This window comes from Lycorma delicatula, chromosome 5 (genome assembly GCF_047948215.1).
Source record: "Lycorma delicatula isolate Av1 chromosome 5, ASM4794821v1, whole genome shotgun sequence".
Taxonomy (NCBI): Eukaryota; Metazoa; Arthropoda; class Insecta; order Hemiptera; family Fulgoridae; genus Lycorma; species Lycorma delicatula.
Genome location: NC_134459.1, coordinates 8488628 through 8509980, shown reverse-complemented (window position 1 = coordinate 8509980; position 21353 = coordinate 8488628). Strand labels below are relative to the sequence as shown.

Below are 21353 nucleotides of genomic sequence, written 5' to 3'. Positions count from 1 at the left end.
ATATTTTAATATTTAGTTCTTATTAAAACAGCTTCATTAATGTTGTGTGTGTTTTTTAAATTTATTTATATCTGTTTATGATATTACTTTGTAGATTTAGTTTATACTTTGTAAATGTTTGTACTTAATCACAGGCTAGGTCTGTGAATCTACTGGATGTGCATTTAGAAAGTATTCTAAGTGTCTTACTGATTCTACATTTCGTGGTCATATTGTTTTAATTCTTATATAGCAACAACATTGAATATAATACTGTACCAAGCTATAGCGTTATTCTTCTTTATAATACCATATCTACACACATGTAGATACAAAATATGAAGTACACATACATAAGTATGGATCATGCATCACAAATATGTAGTGTATATATATATATCCTTAAGTAATGATATATATCCATGCATGATCCTTAAGTAATTTGTTAATAATTAAATTCAATAACCAATAATGATTTTCCTCAAAGCTTGTATCAAAACCAAATTAGGACTACCAATTTAGTCGATTAAAAAAATACTTCAAAAAATGTTATCTGCTTTGGCCAAACCACCTAAGTCTTATTTCTCTGTATTCTCTTTCACACCTGCAGAAAATAATGTCCCAATCACATTATTTATGCAAACATGTTGCCCAACCCTAATTTAATATAATATTATAAAAAAGGTCTATAACGATTGGACAAACTAACATGCACAATCCAGTGTCATTTCTTTCACTCACTCTCCAGTAAAGCATTTAGTCGGGCTTACCAGTGTTCTTTATATCTTAAACCATTCTTCAAATAAAAATCTTTTTTTTTGAAAGGTGTAGGTAGCCACTCCTCAAACCAACTGACCCGTTTTTGTTATATTCTCATTTAATCTACTAAACTTTAAAGAAAAAATTGCTGAAAAGGATACAATCCTTCTGCATTCTTTTACTCTCTTTTCAGCAAAACAGAGATTTAATATTAAAGTGACAACTTTTTCCATGCATATTTTCAGCAAATTTTGCCATGATAGTACTATCATATCACAGCGTCATATTATGTAAAATATAATTTGATGATTCTTTTTCAATGGGCAAATCATGCATTTAAGATATAATGATTCTGTTCTATTATACTTTGTAATTAACAAGAATAATTGTTTTTGAAACACAGCATTAAAGAACTAGTCTTGCATTTGGAAAAAAATTAGTTTTCATTTTATTCTTAGAATCCCTGTCAAGTTTTTTTTTTAACCATAACTGATTCAGTAACTGTAAGAAAAACCCCATAACTTTTTTATCAGGTTTCTGAATTATTCTCATTCTTCTTCACCTGACAGATTTTGTTGTACTCATCATGTTATAAAAGCGGGGTAGGTATAAATTATTTAATTCTCTTCATAATAAAGAAAAAATAATCTTGATTAGATTAATAAATAAAATTGAAATAAGAAGTGAAATTATATAATAAACTATAGTAACCTGATGTATATTGGCTCTTAATGAACCTGTTGTAGTGGAAGTAAATCACAAAGAAACTTGTGAATAACATGAAAAGATGAATAAACAAATGACTTTAATAAAATGAAAGTATAATAAAATGAGTTAAATGAAAGAAATTACAAAAATAACTGGAAGTAATTGTACTAAAAATCATTCAGTTAGTAAGATTTAGCTTAATGATATTAAGCTAAAGATTAGTATTTTCTATTAAAAGTGATGATGGGTGTGTTTGCAGATAAAAATGAGATTTGTTTAGGTAAAGAATAAAAAATTATTCTAAAAAAGTAACTATTAGTTGTCATATTTGCTCTTTATCAAAATATAATTGCTGTGGACATCCTCTTACTGGTCTTTGTAAGAATAACTAAATTTTGGGCTAGAAGATAACACAAACTTCAAACTCTGATTCATATTATTAACTACCAGTCCATTTGATGATTGATTTATTTTTATCTGCTTTAACATTACTTGTTTGTCTTTCTCATTTATTTCTTTTCTTGTTTTGGAGAACTGATAATACTGATGTGAATTTATTTTTATCATTACGTTAGCTATAAGTTATTTGTATAAAAATATACATATATGTATGTGTAAGAATTGTAAGTTAATGTGAATGTATATTTTATATTATTTTAATATCTACATATAAAATAGGGGGTTTCTTTCTTTTTAAGCAATTCTCCCTTGAAGATAAAGAAGTTGCTGCAGCAGTTATCTTCTGAATGTGAAGAGCTGAAGAATCAGGTGCAATTATTACAGAATTTGAAACTGAAATTACATGATACACAGAAGTATGAGGTATAATGTGCTCGTATTTCTATAATGATTAAGAAATAAAAAGCTGTATAGTTAATTATAAAAATCTGGCAAGATGGGATAGGATCCTTAGATTGATAGGCAATTGTCCAATCCTTATAGGTGCTGTTGTTAATGCCAAGTTGCTTTTTTGGCACAGTGGGACCACTGATTTTAGTGGTGAATTGGTTGAAGGTTTCATTGCAAAGCATGATTTTGAGGTCTTTAATGTTGCAAACCAGTTGGTCACCGGTTTTGAAGGCATTTTCCTGTTCCACAGAGGAGGGCAGATTGGCTTAGATTTTCTAATTTTATTGAGTCCGGGCTTGAAGTCTTTTCTCAAAGCCTGGACAAGCTCCCATTGGATGACCTGGCAGAAAATTTGTGAATTTCTGTTTGTTTCATTATCCATAAGTGAATTTTTGTTTGTTTCAGCTTCAAATAAAGCAGACATTTTCAAGAAAGCAAAAGAGGTTATAATAATAAATATCCTTTTCTAACAGCCGGTATCTTCTACATCAGCGTGGCCAACTTTTACATCAAAGTTGGCCCCACTGACATAGAAAATATCTGTTTATATCAAATTGCAGTTAATTCTGTTACAGTTTTTCTGCTGTTGCCATTTATTTCTAATTATTGAATGGCCCTTATACTATAGCAATATGAAATTTACAAAGCCACAAGATCTGAAATAAACTTCAGTGAACTTAAGATAGATCAAATACATTATTCAGTTACATTCACGTGTGCTTTCTAATCCCTTTAAACTAGATACTATTTACTATACCAGTAGTAATTTCAGTGAAGATGTTTCTAATTAGATTTGAAAAGCCTTTAAAAGATAATTTCCAGTATTTTGGAAGCAAGTCATAGAATATTTTATAATTTTAGTCTTATTTCATTTCATCATGCTCTTCAGTGGATCTCTTTTTTAATATAAATTGATAATAAAAATTGTTTATTTCACAGGTTAGTTCTCTCATCCAACAAGACAAACAATTGTAGATCAATATTAGTACCAGCATTAGGACTTGCATGGTCCAATTTAGTAACTACTAGATTACAGATGATTCAAGGTGAAACTGACAACAGAGCTTTACATGTCATTTTTTCACCGAATTACCACAAACTTCATGCCCTTATAAAATAAGTGCTAGTGGGATTTCAGGAAGTGAAACAATTTAAAATTCATTTTTTTATTATTTCTCTCCATTTATATTTTTGAAATTCATTTTTGTACATTTTTATTATTTATTATTAAAAAGATAATAAAGATATTCCAAAATATTAAGAATAGGAGGAAAATTCTTTACTTATGGTATGGATTTTATTTTATTGATTTCTGATAATAATTATGAAAGTGGTGTGATCAACTAAACATCACAGGTGTGTTACGTTAATCCTGTCATAACACATTAGACCAAAAGTTGTAGATAAGTTCTTATTTTACTTTACACAGGATTTTTTTAAATTAATATCTTTTTTATATTGAAGGAACTGCTAACAGTGGAAGTACCTCTGAAAATGCATAAACAAGAATGATTCAATAAGATAAGAATATCTTCCATCAAGTCTACTATATTGGCAAATAATTTGAATTTTATATTCATACATTATTATTTATTTATGTACAACATATATTGTTATTGTATACATATATATACATATATGTACATATATGTACAAATATATATATATATATATATAATGGTTATATCAACTGATATTATTTACTTTAAATATTTAACTGTTTTTAATTATTAGTTATTGTTTATTATTATCAATGTTGCAGCAATGTTTAAAGTTCGTTACTGTATGCATTATGAATGTAAAATGCAATAAAATTGTTCATGCAGCGCATTTTACTTGGTTTTTTGATTACATGATTTTTCCATCAATGCAACTTTGAATGCTTATAACTCAATAATAAAGGCATTAAAAGAAAAATAGGTTTTACCAGTTTTTCTTTTAAAATTTTTAATGAAAATCAAGTCTTATGTCCTATTTAAAAAAAAAATTAAGTTCGATTCAATTAGGCTGATAAAAATTAAAAACCCACCATAATGCTTTTTTTTAACTAGGTAGAACCCAATTTCAATTTCTTTCTGCCTTCAAATACCTCTCAGATATGCAGTATAAAGCTGTTTCCATACTTAAATATCACCTGTATACACATGAGGCATGTATTTTCAGTAAGTACCGTTTTGATAAAAAAAATAACAAGCAAATTTTTTTTGAAAATATTCATATTCACCTGAAGTATCTACAATTCTACATAATTTCTGCCTACATTAAGGCACTTGGGTTGAGTGATCAATTTCTGCTTTCCAGCTTTATAGTAATCTGCCACCTGAGAAGATAACTACTGCTGAACGGCTGTTTTGACACTCATCATCGTCGTGTCATTGACTGCTGAGGTGCTGCTTTAAATGCAGGAACTAGTGATAGTCACTGGGCACCAGGTCAGGACTATACATGGGTGATTAGTTTGTTGCCAGTCAAATGATGCAGTGAGATCTTGGATGACATAAGTCACATGTGGCTGAGTATTGTCATGAAGCACCACGATTCCCATATATTTCGGTTTATCCAGGTCTCACAATATGTATTATCATTATTTATCATTTTACCCGAAGGCAAAAAATCAACAAGCATTTTACAATCAGTGGCATTGTGTATAGTATACACATTTTAAACAAACAGTAAACAGTAAATAAATAGTAACAATCACATAATGGCATGTATAGCAAGCCAACAGATGTAGTTACTCAAGGCACATGCTTGAAACAGCAACAGCTGTGCTGCAGCAGTTTTATATCGAAATGGTACTTACTTAAAAAACATACTTTACATGCATTCATACAATATGTATCATATATCAGTATTGAATGATTAAGGCTTCTTGTGAAGTTTCAGACTTGTACATTTAGTTACTTGTTTGTGGCAATTGAGTAATTCAAAGTATTGAATTTTCTGAAAAATGGATAAATTGAAGTTTGAGCTGTTATAAGGTACTTTCTTTTGAAAAGTTGAATCCCAACAGACATACAAAAATTGTGATAGTACTTTAAAGGATTCTTCTGCTTTTTTTACAGTAAAAAGTGGGCTGCTGAATTTAAACATGGTCATAAATCCGTTCAACATAATGAATGCTTGGGGTGCCCAAAAACTGCTATAACCAATGAAATCAAAAAATTTTTTATAACAGTAGATGAAAGATGGACTCACCATCAAATGCCAGAGACCAAACACTGGATGGGAGCAGGTGTTAGTGCACCAAAGAAAGCAAAACTGTTCCATCTGCAGGAAAAATCATGACTACATGTTTTCTTTTTGGATCTCATGGTGCTGGAAAAGGCAGGTCCATCACCAGGGAGTATTTCACTTCAGTTCTGAACCAATTAAATTGTCCTATTCAGGCTAAGTCCAGATCTGGGCAAAAAGAAAATGCTCTTTCACTGTAATAATGCACACACAGGTGTTGGGTTGTTGCTGGAAGTGCTTTCCCAGTGATTATTTTCTCTTCTCAGTTATTTTTGTCTTAGTTTGCAGTGTTGAAGAAATCATATTATACTGAGAGTATTAAAACATAGATAGTCAATCTAAATGTATAGAATTGCAAGATGACTATATTGAAATTTAAAAAAATTCTGAAAAATCTTGTGTTTTCTTTGTCGGGTCGAGAACTTTCCAAATGGCCTTTGTAACTAGTTGAATGAACATCTCAGGTAGTACCATTCTGAAATCCAATGTCATGTTAAATAAACTTATGTTATTATTTTGTCATCAAAAGCCAAATTAAGAACTTTAGATTTTACAGTTGGCAAGTATTTATTATAAGTTGATCATAAAGAGCACCAAAATGTAATTAGTATGCCCATTACCTGACAACTGATATAAACAAATTCATTATCTTGATCCCAAGAGTAAATTGGGAAAAAACTTAAAAGTGACTACTGAAGAAAGAGCTCCTCATGTTTTATTCAGTATATTGTGTTATTTTATTTCTTATAAAGATGCAGGACCTCCTAAAATGTTAAAAAAAAAACCTTTTTTCATATAAAAACCACTACTTATGGCAGGAAATTCATGAATCAAATGTTAACAACCACTAAGCAGTGGTACAATTGTTACAATATATTACCAACGTTTGTGAGAAACACACTACACTTTATCTACAATTCTATCAACTAAATTCTTAACACATGGCCAATTCGTAAATAATCACAGTAAGATTAAAAGTGCAGTTTATTTCATGGATCTGTTAAGAAGGATTGTAACTTTTCTACAATAGCAATAAAGTCCAGTAGAAAATTTTAAAATAAACTATAACCTATAACCTAATTCAAGGTTAAAGACATCTTGTAAGTTTTATATAATCGATTTTTGAAATTATTTGTCAAATCTGAACAGATAAAGAAAGATAAAAAAAAATTAAAATGGCATATTTATCAGGAATTACTAAAATACAAAAATGTTTTCTATGTGCAGGCAACATTAATAAATTATAAGAATATGCACAATATTTTAAATAATTTACAAATTTTACCAAGTTACTAAATGATATAGCATTCATTTATACAACAAATAGTTATTAATAAATTAACTTTATTCTAAACTAATTTTAATTTCATTTCTAGATGAAATTAATACACTGTTTGGCCCATTGTGTGTTTACCATCCCAACGATTTTCAAATTAAAAATGAATACATAATTATTTAAAATAAAAAGTTACTTAAAATTGAACATACTTATTCAGCCCAATGATTCAAATTGGAATTATTGCTTTTTGAATTAATATCTCTGTTAGTAATGATAATTTGTTTGATACTCTGTCATTCCCTCCACTAGTGAAATAACATTCACTAGCTTTAAAATTTTTCTAGCCTAGAACATCTGTGTCTAAAAAGGTTAGCATTTCTGTCTGTTGTAGGTATGTTTTGCCAGTATTGAAATATCATATGAAACAATTTTTTCTTGTTACAATAATTTATTTTGGCCATTACTTGAATAAGTTTAACGATATATACTTATTACAAACAAAAACATTTTTGTGATTTCAACTGGAATCATCAGGCACCAGCTACAACTCATACTATTAGATTTATATTAGGAATTTGAGGATTTATTTTATTTACATGTAATAGTTCCTCTGTTATTTAAGAAAAATAGTTAAATTAAAAACAATTTTAAATTTGTGGTAGATTGTAATTTATAATAATAAAAAAAACTGAACTGTAGTTTGCTGTAAAATATTTTTAATTTTAAAAGAATGCTGTCACTAAAAATAATGGTTAATTTTCTTGGCTCTTCGTAAGTATAAAGAAAAAAATTTTTTGCCTGATAATTTGAAATAATGATTTTTCAAGAGTAAATCATATTATACTGAGAGAATTAAAACATTGATAGTCTATCTAAATGTACAAAATTGTAAGATGACTGTATTGAAAGTTAAAAATTTTTTTTAATTTTTGACTTTTGCTCTAGAGAAAAAAAAATTTGTACATTTATACACATCAGGACACGAAGTGGTGCATTACCTGATTCTTAAATAATTATACACTACAACTGTATTTATGAATGAATAATTTTTATGTTATAATATTACATTTCAGTAAATTTAAAATAAACTCTATTTTTTATGTCTAATTATCATTTCTCCCTCTATGAATAATGAGACCTTGCTGATGGAGAGGGGGCTTGAGTGCTCAGTGATCTAGCATTCAAATCCATGTAAAAATAACTGGCTTTACTAGGACTTGAACGCTGGAACTCTCGGCTTACAAATCAGCTGATTTGGTAAGACGCGTTTCACCACTAGACCAACCCGGTGGGTTCATACATTTCATCTACCGAAGTAATCCCTTACGGTGATTCTGGAGGCTAAACAAAAAAAGAAAGGTGAATAATGACTGACAGCTGTCAACTGAATTAGCGTAGCGATCTTCCGATTACTAAATTGAATGTTGACCGTTACACTGATACACCATTCTTTCTATTTTTGTTTGTGAAAATTCTACCAGGCAAAAATATGTACACCAGTCACATTATAGTTCTACTTGTTGCAGATCGCTATCTTTATCGGGCTCCGTTCACTACGATGTCGATAGCTTGTGAAATCCTCGGGCATTCTTTTTTCATAAATTCATACAGATCGCATTCGGTGTTAACTTTATCGTTTTGTTCTTTACTTAATTTGGAATGATTCGTTTGTTTATTCCGTACTCTACCTGATAATTTTGCTAATGGTTGGTTTTGGTGTTTGTGCGTATTGAATTTATTGTAAACTAAATTATTATTATTATTATTAAATTTATTGTAAGTTTATTATTGGTGTGTATTTTAGTGCCAAGTTTTCTGTCCAAATATGGATATTCACGATCCCAAAAAAATTGGATATATTTCGTGTAATGTTATCTGAGTACCATTCTTTTTGAACCATTCGATCTTTGAGTAGCCAAGCTTTTCTCAAGAGAATATTTGACAGTTGATGGGTATATGTTGTGGATTTAGAGGTAGGATAAGATTTCGTGTTTATGGCATAATACTGAAGAAAAATTCGTCTTGACAAGGGACATAACAATATTCACAAACTGGTTTTACAGCTCGCCTGCTGTTTTTTATTTTTTATGGCAATGACAGACCAAAGCTGGATGTCCAATTGGAAAGAGCTGCCAAAAATAAATTTTGTAAAAAAAAAATTAAAAAAGAAACGAGTCTTGTTTACATGAGAAGAAATCATCTGTCAAATTAAAAGACACCAGAGATTTTATTAGCCTTGTCTTCAGTTCACAAAATGACTGAAAGTGAAGTACATGTTCGTTCTAAAGGGAGTACATGCTAGTTTTTGATTTCAAAAACAAAACAAGGTAGTCTCTAGGAAAGCTAGAAGAAAGAAAACTACTTGGTGGTGCAATAGTTATAAAGCTAATTACGTTTAAAACAATAGTATCACAATTTTTATTTTGTTCATATTTATATAATTTAGATCATGATTTTTTAAGTAGGTAAAATAAGCATTTCATATATATTTTAAAAACCTGAAGAAAAGGTGTCAGATGAATCGGTGGAATTTAGAGAAGCTTGAAGAAGAGGAGGTAAAGTTTTTGAGGAGGACATCGCAAGAGATCTGAGTAAAAAATATAAGGTAGAAAATGTAGAAGAAGAATGGGAGAATGTTAAAAAGAAAATTCTTAAATCAACAGAAGCAAACTTAGGCGGAATAAAGAGAACTGGTAGAAAACCTTGGGTTTCAGACGATATATTGCAGCTGATGGATGAATGTAGAAAATATAAGAATGCTAGTGATGAAGAAAGTAAAAGGAACTATCAGCAATCGGCAATTAAGAAATGCTATAAACAGGAAGTGCAAACTGGCGAAAGAAGAGTGGATTAAAAAAGTGGAAAGAGAAATGAACATTGGTAAAATAGACGGAGCATACAGGAAAGTTAAGGAAAATTTTGGGGTACATAAATTAAAATCTAATAATGTGTTAAACAAAGATGGTACACCGATATATAAATACGAAAGGTAAAGTCGATAGATGGCTGGAATATATTGAAGAGTTATACGGAGTAAGTGAATTAGAAAATGGAAGTTGAGGAGGATGAAATGGGAGAAACAATACTGAGATCTGAATTTAAGAGAGCATTAAGATTTAAATGGCAGAAAGGCTCTTGGAATAGACGGAATACCTGTAGAATTACTGTGCAGTGCAGGTGAGGAAGCGATTGATAGATTATTGGTGTTTAATATTTATGAAAGGGGAATTTCTGTCAGACTTCAAAAAAAGTGTTATGATACCAAAGAAAGCAGGGGCAGATAAATGTGAAAGAATACAGAACAATTAGTTTAACTAGTCATGCATCAAAAATCTAAACTAGAATTCTATACAGAATAATTGAGAGGCGAGTGGAAGAAGTGTTAGAAGACCAATTTGGTTTCAGGAAAAGTATAGGGACAAGGAAAGCAATTTTAGGCCTCAGATTAATAGTAGAAGCAAGATTAAAGAAAAACAAACCAACATACTTGGTGTTTATAGACCTAGATGTTCAGCATTTTAAAAAAATTAGGGTTCAAATACAGAGAAAGAACAATTGCTAACATGCACAGGAACCAAACAGCAACAGTAACAATTGAAGAACATAAGAAAGAAGCCGTAATAAGAAAGGGAGTCCGACAAGGATGTTCCCTATCTCTGTTACTTTTTAATCTTTACATGGAACTAGCAGTTAATGATGTTAAAGAACAATTTAGATTCGGAGTAACAGTACAAGGTGAAAAGATAAAGATGCTACGATTTGCTGATGATATAATAATTCTAGCCGAGAGTAAAAAGGATTTAGGAGAAACAATGAACGGCATAGATGAAGTCCTACGCAAGAACTATCGCATGAAAATAAACAAGAAGAAATCAAGTAATGAAAGTAGTAGAAATAACAAAGATGGACCACTGAATGTGAAAATAGGAGGAGAAAAGATTATGGAGGTAGAATAATTTTGTTATTTGGGAAGTAGAATTACTAAAGATGGATGAAGCAGGAGCGAGATATAAAATGCCGAATAGCACAAGCGAAATGAGCCTTAAAATTAATTTAAATGTCAAGAAAAGATTTTTGAAAGTATGTTTGGAGTGTCGCTTTATATGGAAGTGAAACTTGGACAATCGAAGTATCTGAGAAGAAAAGATTAGAAGCTTTTGAAATGCAGTGCTATAGGAGAATGTTAACCTTTATCCACCCATCTGATTAGATGGGTGGATAAAGTGACAAATGAAGAGGTATTGCGGCAAATAGATAAAGAAAGAAGCATTTGGAAAAATATAGTTAAAAGAAGACACTTATAGGCCACATACTAAGGCATCCTCGAATAGTTGCTTTAATATTGGAAGGACAGGTAGAAGGAAAAAATTGTGTAGGCAGGCCACGTTTGGAATATGTAAAACAAATTGTTAGGGATGTAGGATGTAGAGGGTATACTGAAATGAAACGACTGCACAAGATAGGGAATCTTGGAGAGCTGCATCAAACCAGTCAAATGACTGAAGACAAAAAAAAAATATAATATATTAAAATTTTGTTTTTTAATTATGTTCAATAACATTCACCTTTCACAAGTTCAAAATTTAAACAGGATTTTTTTTAAACGATCAAAAATGCCCATGATACAGGGACGTTTCATTTTATATTTAGCCTCTGGAACCACTGTAAATGTAGTCTTGTACAGTCTCAGATTGACCGTTCCTGAGATGTGTGGTTAATTGAAACCCAACCACCAAAGAACACCAGTATCCACAATCTAGGATTTGAACCTTAGAACACTCGACTTTGAAATCAGCTGATTTGCAATGATTTTAACCTTTAGACCAACCTGGTGGGTTAGGATACAGGGACCATCCCAACCCCATATGGGAAGAGACCACCTGCCTTGTGATGATTCTGGTCACTACTTACTCAAAAACTCAGCTTTTGCCTTCACTGCAGACCTCATCTTGAGCTCATGTTTTTGGACCAGATTATGCCAAAACTTTGCAGCATAAACATTTCTTTTTCAAGTTCTCCTGTTTAAATTTGGGTCCTTTATATTGAACCTTGCTTATTAGACATTTTTACTACAAAAGTTTAAAAAGTGACCGCTAAAATGTTATATCAAATCTAATTTATCCACATAATATACATCTACATAAGAATAAACTACAGTAAACATTTCAATATTTGATTCTGAATAAAGTTATGAATTTTCAAAATACGCACAAATCATGTGAATTTATGCCATTATTAACCGCTGTAAAATTTAAGAAATGTATTAAGCATTCGATTTAGTGTGAATTCCCTTTCCCTTTTTACCTTTCATTACAAATAAGTGCTTTAAACTATTAGTTAAGTAAACAAAAATCATTCTAAAAAACAAACCATTGCTAAACTCAATTTAAACAATTGTAAACTATTATAACCATTATTATATAAGCTATAAACTAGTATAAATGTGTTCTTATTATTAAAAACAATTATTATTAAACGATGAAAATGAATCTTATATTCTTACTCACATTGTTTAATATCTTACAAAATGTGCATATTTTATGAAAGAACACTTTGTTCTGTAATGTGATATTTTGTGTTTAGTATCAAGTTAATTTTTAAATTAAAATATAATTGACCAAATAAAAATTAAAAGTTAAATAAAAGGACAGCTTGAAAACTATTTTTAGAAAAGTACAGCAGCTAATGAAGGGTTAAGTTCATATGGTTTGTGTAGAAACAGTAGGCTACTGGTTGGGGCTTTGGGTCACAGAAATAGTCAGTGTTGTAGTCATACAGTGTGGATGTATTACTTTTTCCTGCGACATACAGCCCTCTGATATAATTAAATTATGTATATAATTTATTAATTATAGGTCTTTTTGTATAAAAGACCTGTTTTGAGCTGCCATTGTACATGGAAACAAATAAATATAAATAAATAATATATAAACAAATAAAAATGAAGCAACCAAAAATATTTCGGTTGGATCACTTCGTACAGAATTGACTCTGTTATGAATAATGTAGTTTTTAGTTATCATAACATTTCGGACTATACTTCCATTGATTGCACTCAAGGTCCCACCCCCACTCCCACAGCCTGTTTGGTGGTCAGTTTGCCAAATACTGTTACATTGAATGCTGTGTTCAGTCAGTATCGAATGATTTTATAATTTTGTTAGTTTGGTACTAGTCATGAGGACTTATAAATTTGAACAATGCTGTGTCAAATTTCATGTGTGTATGAAATTGACACACACTTGAAAAAGCTTGTTCATATTTTTTAAAATTATTCTTTTGGTTGAATGAAGTACTTTGAAATGTCAGATTATCAGTTTTTTTTTAGAAAGTAAGATTAATTAGTTACCAAAATTATAGGTACCTTTACAAAAGTTAACCTAGCAGTTGTGTTATTTTTAGTTACTTAATTTTAATGTTACTTTATGCTCAGGTTACCAGTTGACTACAAAGGTGTTTATAGATATCCAGTTTACAAACTGGGAGTATGCCTTTCAGTCAAATTTTAAACAATATATAGAAAATTATTTGATTTTAAAGCATTTGCAAGATACTGCACAGGTAATGTTATCGTAAATTTGGTCAGAGTAAATTTAGATGGAGTTAGATGAAATGACTGTTACAAATACATATCTCTATTCATTTCAAGTTTTTTAGCTTGATATTTCCTAACAGTTTAGAAAATATTTTCAAATGACAAATGTATTATACAACAAATGTATTAATACATCAAATTGTGAATTTTTTATTCTTTGAAAGTCTTAAAATATTTTAATGAGAACAAATGAGAATTGATTCTGATTGCCTGTGATGTTCTGATGTGTGAACACATTCTTAATAATATTGTAATTAAATGGATAAATCTCAGAGATGATGCCAGCATTTGTAAATTGCAGTTGGGGCTTGTATAATTACATTCCCTACTTCAGTTTTGTCCTGTTTCCTTTAAACATTGACCTCAATTCCTTTCACACTCTTCAACATATTTTTCTCTCCTTGCCTCTTCAACCTGCCCTCCCATATACTGCTCTCTCATCTTATCCAAAATATTTTGTCTTCATTTTAGCTTAACTCAACAAAATAACAGCAGTACCCTCAAAGACTGCCTTTACATTACATCCAAATCTCCATTACATGTGCCATTCTTTCCTCACCCTTGCACTCTGGTACACACATTTTATATACTGCTTTTGAATTCTTTGCAACAAATTCTTGTTCTTCAAAGAAATGTTGTTTTACTAGTAATTTGGTGTTTATTCAACATCTGATATCCTTTGTAAATGTCTTGTTATTCACTCTCCAATAAGAGATCAGTGTTATTTACCCAAAGTAAAAATACTTGTTTTGGGCACCATTATTTTTGTTAAATAGTAACTGTATGTAAATAGTCTGTATTATTTCCTCTGTATTTTCTCAAGTTCTAAAATTATGCTAAATGAAATGAAGATCTTTAAAGTTTTCCTGCAATGATTTCATAAATGATTGTTTTTCTGCTTTTCATGAACCTTGATGATTTTGTCAATTGTTTGCCGTCTTAACCATTTTGAATTAACTTATTTTTATTTGCTGGCGAGAGACCAAGTAAGCATATTCTGTATGATTGTAAGTTTTACATATTACTTATTAGTTATGATGGTGATAACAATTTTAGTAGCTTACCATTGTGTATTGGTTATTTTAGACACTTGTTATTGAACAGGCTGAAATGTTTAAAAAGATGAAAAAAGCATTTCTTGACTGTTGGTGTGAAAATATGCAAGTTTACTGACTGACTAAAATCCACTTTGATTTTATTCACTTGTGTAATAAGAACTTCAGGGTACATACCCTCAGAAATGACAGATGATAAAGAAATGCAAAAATTACAAATAAAGAGATGCTATTCTACAAAAATCTAGTTAATATACATTAAAATTTGGAATTCTATTTGTTTGAGGAAATGGGTGTGTTCTGTGATTGAATTAATTATATGAAACCCTCAACTGTCTACAGCAAATTAGGTAGTTATCAAGTAATAGTATTAACAAAAGTTAAATTTACTGACAGCTGTTTATTACATGGCAATTTGCTTTTGTTAATGTTGATGTTAATTCTCATGAGACATCCCATGTAACAAAATATAAATGTTTTTACAATTATTTAATATTTTTATATAGCAATGTTTGTGGTCTATTGTAATGTTATATTCTTTCAGAAAATAAAAATTTTGTATACAGCCAAAATTATTTGATTAAAAGTATTTTCTTTGCTGTTTTTCATCAAACTAAATTATAAAAGTGCAACAATAAATCTATTTGTCTATATAATGATTAAATTTCTGTATTGAAATTGTGCTAAATAAATCAAGTAAAGACACATTCCATATATAATAGTGTATGTATTTGTACAGAGCAAGTCAAAATTATTTATTTACAATGCCATTACTATCTGTAAGCAAACAGGTTACCCCAAAATATCACTGTTTATTATAGCTCAGGTGGAATTTGGTGAGGTAGCTTTACGATGGCATTTGGATGTAGTTTTGTTGCAGCATTCTTATGTTGTCTCTGGGTGTCTGCCAGGTTTTGCTAGATGGAAATGCTTCTATAATGGTTCAGATAACATGTCCGCTGTTATGTGCAGAAGGGTGCTTGATTGTGTCTTTTTGTGACAGCTCTTGTATAATCATGATGTTGTTCATGTGGATGTTCAGAGTTTGCATCTTTATGGTGTAAGTTCATATTTTCGTCTTGATGTGTGTGATAAAATTCTACAATTCTCTGTCCCAGTGGTATAATTATTGGTATGGACGTGAATGTCAAGTTCTTATTGTGGCATAGTTGTCACACGGATGACAGTGAAGTAAAGGAGCGGTTTAGTGCCCAGTATGGTTTGGAGGGTCATCTGTTGTTTGGAGGAACAAACATCGATGTTACAGTTGGCAGGTTTATTCCTGCCAATTTGTGCGATTGGATGGTCATCGGTTGACCATCCAGTGATCATCTTGATTGTGTTTGAGGTTGTTGGTGGCTTGAGTGATCGCTACCAATGTAATATTCCAGTTCAGCAGGGTCGTTTTCGGCACAGGCTGGAAAAAATGGACTGGAAGAAATTTGTGGATTCTCTCGCAGTTCTGTAGTTTTGGGCAGGAGTGTCAATGATTTGGAATTGGAGAATCTGGCAGAAAGATTTCCAGCGTCATTTATTGACCAATGTCAATAAATGACGCTGGAAATCAGCGTCATTTATTGACGCTGAGTGCTACAGGGTGTAGAGCACTCAGCAATCTGAGTGCTCTACACCCTGTAGCTCCAGTCAAGAGGCAAGCACCAGTGGAGTAGGGTAATTGGTTATTGACTAATTTGAAACAATCTTGTTTGCTGTTTAGAGGGCATCTCAACAAGATTATGATCCTGAATTGTAGGCGGTACTTGTTGCTAATTGCAGAGAATGTAGGACTTTCACAAGGTACTTACTGCCGAAAACAGTAAGTACAGGGAAATAAAGTTCCACGGGAACTTTATTTGGGACACAAATGTAGAAGGGATGTTCTTTTGTACGCTCTCTCAACTTGGCATGGAATTATTTCAGACAAAACTGAAATACTACAATAACTGCTTGATGATTTACTGCCTGATTATAATGCAGATGGTGAATCTGCATTATATATCATTTCCAGGTGCATCGTGAGGTTAGGCAGCCATGAGGTTAGTAAGACCCAGTCTAAGAGTTGCCCCCAGGGCAGTGTGTTGGGTGCTCTACTGTAGATTGTACAGTTTGACTCAATTCTGCAGCTGAGGTTGTCTAGTGGGTGTTGTATGGTGTCTTATTCTGACAATGAGATCCTGCTGGTCGAAGGACGCTCACAGAGGGAAATTGACTTCAGAGCCACTCGGACTTGTAGGATACTTAAGCTGTGGGGTTGTCAACATAAGATGACATTCAGCCTGGAGAAAACCATAATGATGTTCCTTTGGGCCACTTGGCTGCAAGGCGGCAAGCCCATCAAAAAATCAAAAATATGTTCAAGTTCAAAAGGAGTATCTTGAGGTGTTTTTTGACGAGATGATTCAAGTAGTACTTACAATGCATCGCAAAGGCCTGTAGTGCCTTTTCTGGTATTCGATGTGTGGTCAATACTGATTGTGGGGGGGGTTAGTTTTAAGATCATAAGTATCCTGTATAAGAGTATAATTGTGAGGCGATGTATTTATTGGGATATGTTACTTAGGGCCCAACGCCTCTTGTTGTTAACAATGATGTGTGGCTATTGTACGATTTCAGGTGAGGCAATCTTGGTGATTGCCGGAGTGAAGCTGATTGATCTATTTGCATCAGAGAGCAATGATATGTTGCTAAGAAGGTTAGCAACTCAATATCCTAAACCTTCAGAAAAGGTTTGAGATATTGAGTAATAGGGCTATGCTTTATGGCAGGCAAGATGGGATGAGACATTTAATGGGTGTTTTACACTTGATCTGTTTTCTGATGTTGCTGGTTTATTACAGGATGCTTCTTGGGTACGACCAAACAAATATGTGATGCAGTTTCTTTAGGGGCAGATTGGCTCAATTCGGCTTAGTTGATTCCACGTTACGGCCGCAATGTTGCATGCTGGATGATGTCTTTCATGTTTTATACAAATGTTTGCTGTGTAATATGAAGAATACAGAGATGATTTGTCAGTTTGATATCGGGTCGACATTGGACTCTGTGAAAATTGGAAAAACCAGGGCAAAGAATACCATCATTGAAGAATATATGGTATTTCTTGTAAAAGAAAGGATTGCTGAATGTGTGTAAAGGTAGGGTACTGCTTGTTGTTTTGTTATGTCCTTGTTGTAGTATTAAGTGTTCCTGTTTTATATTCTTGTAATGGTATAATTGTTTTTGTAGCTCTTATTTTATTCATACTGGTGTTGTGTATCGTGTATTGAACTCAATCTTGACATAAACAACTGCACCCCAGGGTGTAGTTAATTATCTGCTCAATTAGTCCAGTCTTGTTAAAGACTGTTTGATACGTTTTTTCTTTGTATGGATAACATCAAATGATTAGTAGTACACCAATGTAAATTGGTGGCATCCTGACTGAGACAAGAGCAAGGCTGAGGTTTTAAATGTGACATGAGGTAAAGCCCATCAGGGTTAGATACAGAGGGGTTGCAACTGAAATCATCACATGGCAAGTGTCTTCTCCTATGGAGTCAGGATGTTACTAACTAGTGATTTGGGACAGCAAATTTGGGAATTTAGACAGAATTTGTAGAACCTAGAATCATTAATAATATCAGAAGTTTATATTAAAATGCTGAAGAAGGTACGAAGCTATATTAAAAATAAACAATGAAGGATTCTCATTAAGGGTGTTCTATGAATGACAAAGCACGGACCCAAGTCATGGTGAAAATTGCTAAGAAAATGAGATATTTTCATCCATTCCTTGCATAACAAAAAAATTGATAAAATAAATAAACCTAACGGATAATTACCAAAAACACTTGATAGAACACATTTAGATTTTTGCATCTAGAGACAGATGAGAAATGTCATATATAAAACAAAAATACATTCTCATGAATTATTGTTTGCATTATGGATGCTGCTAGGAGGATAGCCCTGAAGTACTATAAAGAGCTACAAAAGCACTACAGAAGGGTTTTGAATATTTGTTATAAACTGGTAGGTACGATTTACTGTATCGTTTCTAAACTGAATTCTAATTTTTCTAAACTTTGTTTGTTTTATTCTACTTATCTTGCACCTTTATGTTCAGAATTACATTCTCTACAAGTTTTACATGTTTATTACCCATTTTACAAAGTTATTGTAGATCAAACATAATAACGGGTTTTTTACTCTAAATTATTGATTTTCATCCCAGATTTCTTAAAACCTATTGCAGATGTTTTGAAGGCTATTTTATTAAATTTTTAAGGTAAAAAACCCATAGAAATCACTAATTCTGCACCTTAATTATTGTCCTATAAATTTTCAGTACGATCTCTTGCACCGGGATTGCTGAAACCCGAGGGAAATCATTCATTAACCGTTACTTACAAACGAAGCATTTTAGCCTTGTTTGATAAAATATTTTATTTTTTTAATTTCACAAGCAGGATAGGTTATGAAAATCACGGGAAAAGCTTTGATATACACAATCTATATAATGTGATCTCAATTTCTAATTTTTTTCTGTAGTATCCGTGAATTACCGAGAGTATTATTTATGAAATAATGAGTATTACAAATCATATTGCTACAATTTGAACTTTTAATTCGCGACTACGAAATCAGCTGATTTGCAAAGAACAAGTTCACCACTACCAACCCGGTTGGTATAATCTCAATTTAAAGAAAAAATATATGTAACGATGTATTTAAAATTCTATTACTTTTTAAGTTAACTTTTTAAAACATCAATTTTATACACAATAGCGATTCTACTAAAATAAGGAAATAAATATCTTAGACAAGATTGGTATAGTTTAAAACGTGAAAACTACCGTCAACAATATACTGTAATGACCAACCGTTCTTTTTCTATTAGAGCTAAATAACATATTAATAGTATAAAGAAAGGCTGTTTCGATAAATCCAATTATGCTAAACACATTTTATAAAATGAACATAATTACAGCCCGGATAATTTTATTTATGTATTAGATTTTCCAACAATTTTGATAACACCAGCAACCTCAAAAAAATTATGTATATTTTTACAACAATAAATTAATAAAGGGACATATAAAATTTGAAGATGATTTTCTATTTAAATTAATAATTATCAAGTTGCCTAACTTGATTATCTAGTTGCTAGACTATAGAGTTACAAGATGGCTTGTTTTGTTAATAATATTTTGTTTACGTTTTTAATTTTAATTACAAAAAAATCTATCTCCTGATGATGGTCAAATGACCCAAAACTATAGTGATATAATATAAACTGTCGGTAAGGTTGATTCTTATAACAAATTATTTAACCTAACTTGCTACTTTATAAATAAATGTTTTTTCCGGATCCGAACAAATTATAAAATTTGTAAAACGAAATTGTGTTTAAAGTTCATATTAATTATTTAATCAAACACATGAAATGACGGTAAGGTAAATAAATTAATTATGAAATATTACTTCAAAATATTAACAGTAAAGAAATCGCTACTGAAAATCATTTTGAACATATACTAATATCTGTGAAAAGACAAAACAGTCTCTTTATTAATTTTAATAATGGTTATTTATTTTATAAATATAATTTAACCAAACTTAACCTACGCTCGCTAACCTTGACTAATTAACAGGAGTGTTTTGATTATTTAAATAATAAGTAATTGCAATAATTACTGAATTTATTAAATAAATACTCAAAAAATTACGGTGTTAATTAGTCAAGGTTAGCGAGCGTAGGTTAAGTTTGGTTAAATTATATTTATAAAATAAATAAATATAAATAACAATTTATTAAAATTAATAAAGAGGCTGTTCATTTTCCACTTTATTTTTAAATAAAGATATAGCTGCAGTGGCGTTAATATATAAGTGCCAATAAATGTTTTTATATTTCAGAAAATTGAAAATGAAATTTTTTTTGACTAAAGAATTTAAAATATTTTCCAAAATCTGGGAAATAGCTACGTCTTTTAAGACATGTTTGCTAATGGAAATATCAAAATTAGATTACCTTTTAATTAGATAAAAAAATTATAGGACTGCCGAGAATAGATTGGAACTGACAGATTACGTCCATGGTAGGTTACATCAACAGCAGCTGGAAGGTTTGTTCATTTTTTTTTTAAATTATGGTGTGATAACAAATCTTCCCCTCTCTAACAGCTGCTGGACACTTAAATGTACGTTGATGTTACCACTTTTCTACATTAATTTTTTAATGGTTTTTACTTATTGTGTTGCACATTTTATATATTATAATAATAATTAAATTAAAAACTCACCGATTTACAGTTTCCTCTCCAATCCAATTTAATGAAAATGAAGATTCTATTTCTGATTAAATTCTGGGATAAAAGTCCTCCATATCAGTACTCCTTCTGACATTGCTGAAAAAGAAAAATTACCGGTTTAGTTATTATTAAATTATTGCAAATAAATAAGAAACAAGTCTACAAGTTGTATTAGTATAATTATTTGTTTAATGATATACAGTTCACACGTAATTCAATCTACAAATAAATTATAAAATTATCTTTATGCTTAGTTATGAAGAAATTTGGTGAATTAAATTATAAGAAATGTAAATTAATTCATCAAGATATCCAAGTCTAGTATGTTGTGCTTTTAATATAATAATTTTCCTGGGAAATAAGTTTCATAAGCAGACAGATATCACTCTGTTAAGGGGACATTTAGAAAGTTATTGCCTCAGTCTAAGAGATAAATCCAGAATTTTATCAAAGAGAATGCTCAAAGATGTAATTGATATTCTTGAAATCTATTTGAGGAAAAGGGATTCCAATCGACTCAAGAAGTCTAATTAATAATAATAATAATTAATATTTACATGTCTCTGAAGGTGTCACAACTCAACAGATAACCTGACATGACA

At 30.8% G+C, this 21353-nt stretch overlaps 1 protein-coding gene across 14 annotated transcripts in view; it reads left to right on the top strand.

The window, feature by feature from the left end:
* LOC142324704 (uncharacterized) overlaps positions 1–21353 on the top strand; it is a 106246-nt gene that overhangs the window by 43423 nt on the left and 41470 nt on the right. For 4 of the 14 annotated variants that reach the window (XR_012756358.1, XR_012756357.1, XR_012756360.1 and 1 more), the window contains exons 3-4: positions 2145–2268; positions 17296–17592. The exons of 1 other annotated variant lie outside the window; for it this stretch is intronic. Coding sequence is in view for 8 of the 13 variants with exons in the window: in XM_075365616.1 (XP_075221731.1) it covers positions 3235–3415 (181 nt within the window). In the remaining 5 variants the exon portion in view is untranslated. Of the gene's footprint in view, positions 1–2144; positions 2269–3234; positions 3943–17295; positions 17597–21353 lie in introns of those variants that run through there. 9 more of the 14 variants (XM_075365616.1, XM_075365619.1, XM_075365617.1 and 6 more) reach the window with 6 other exon arrangements.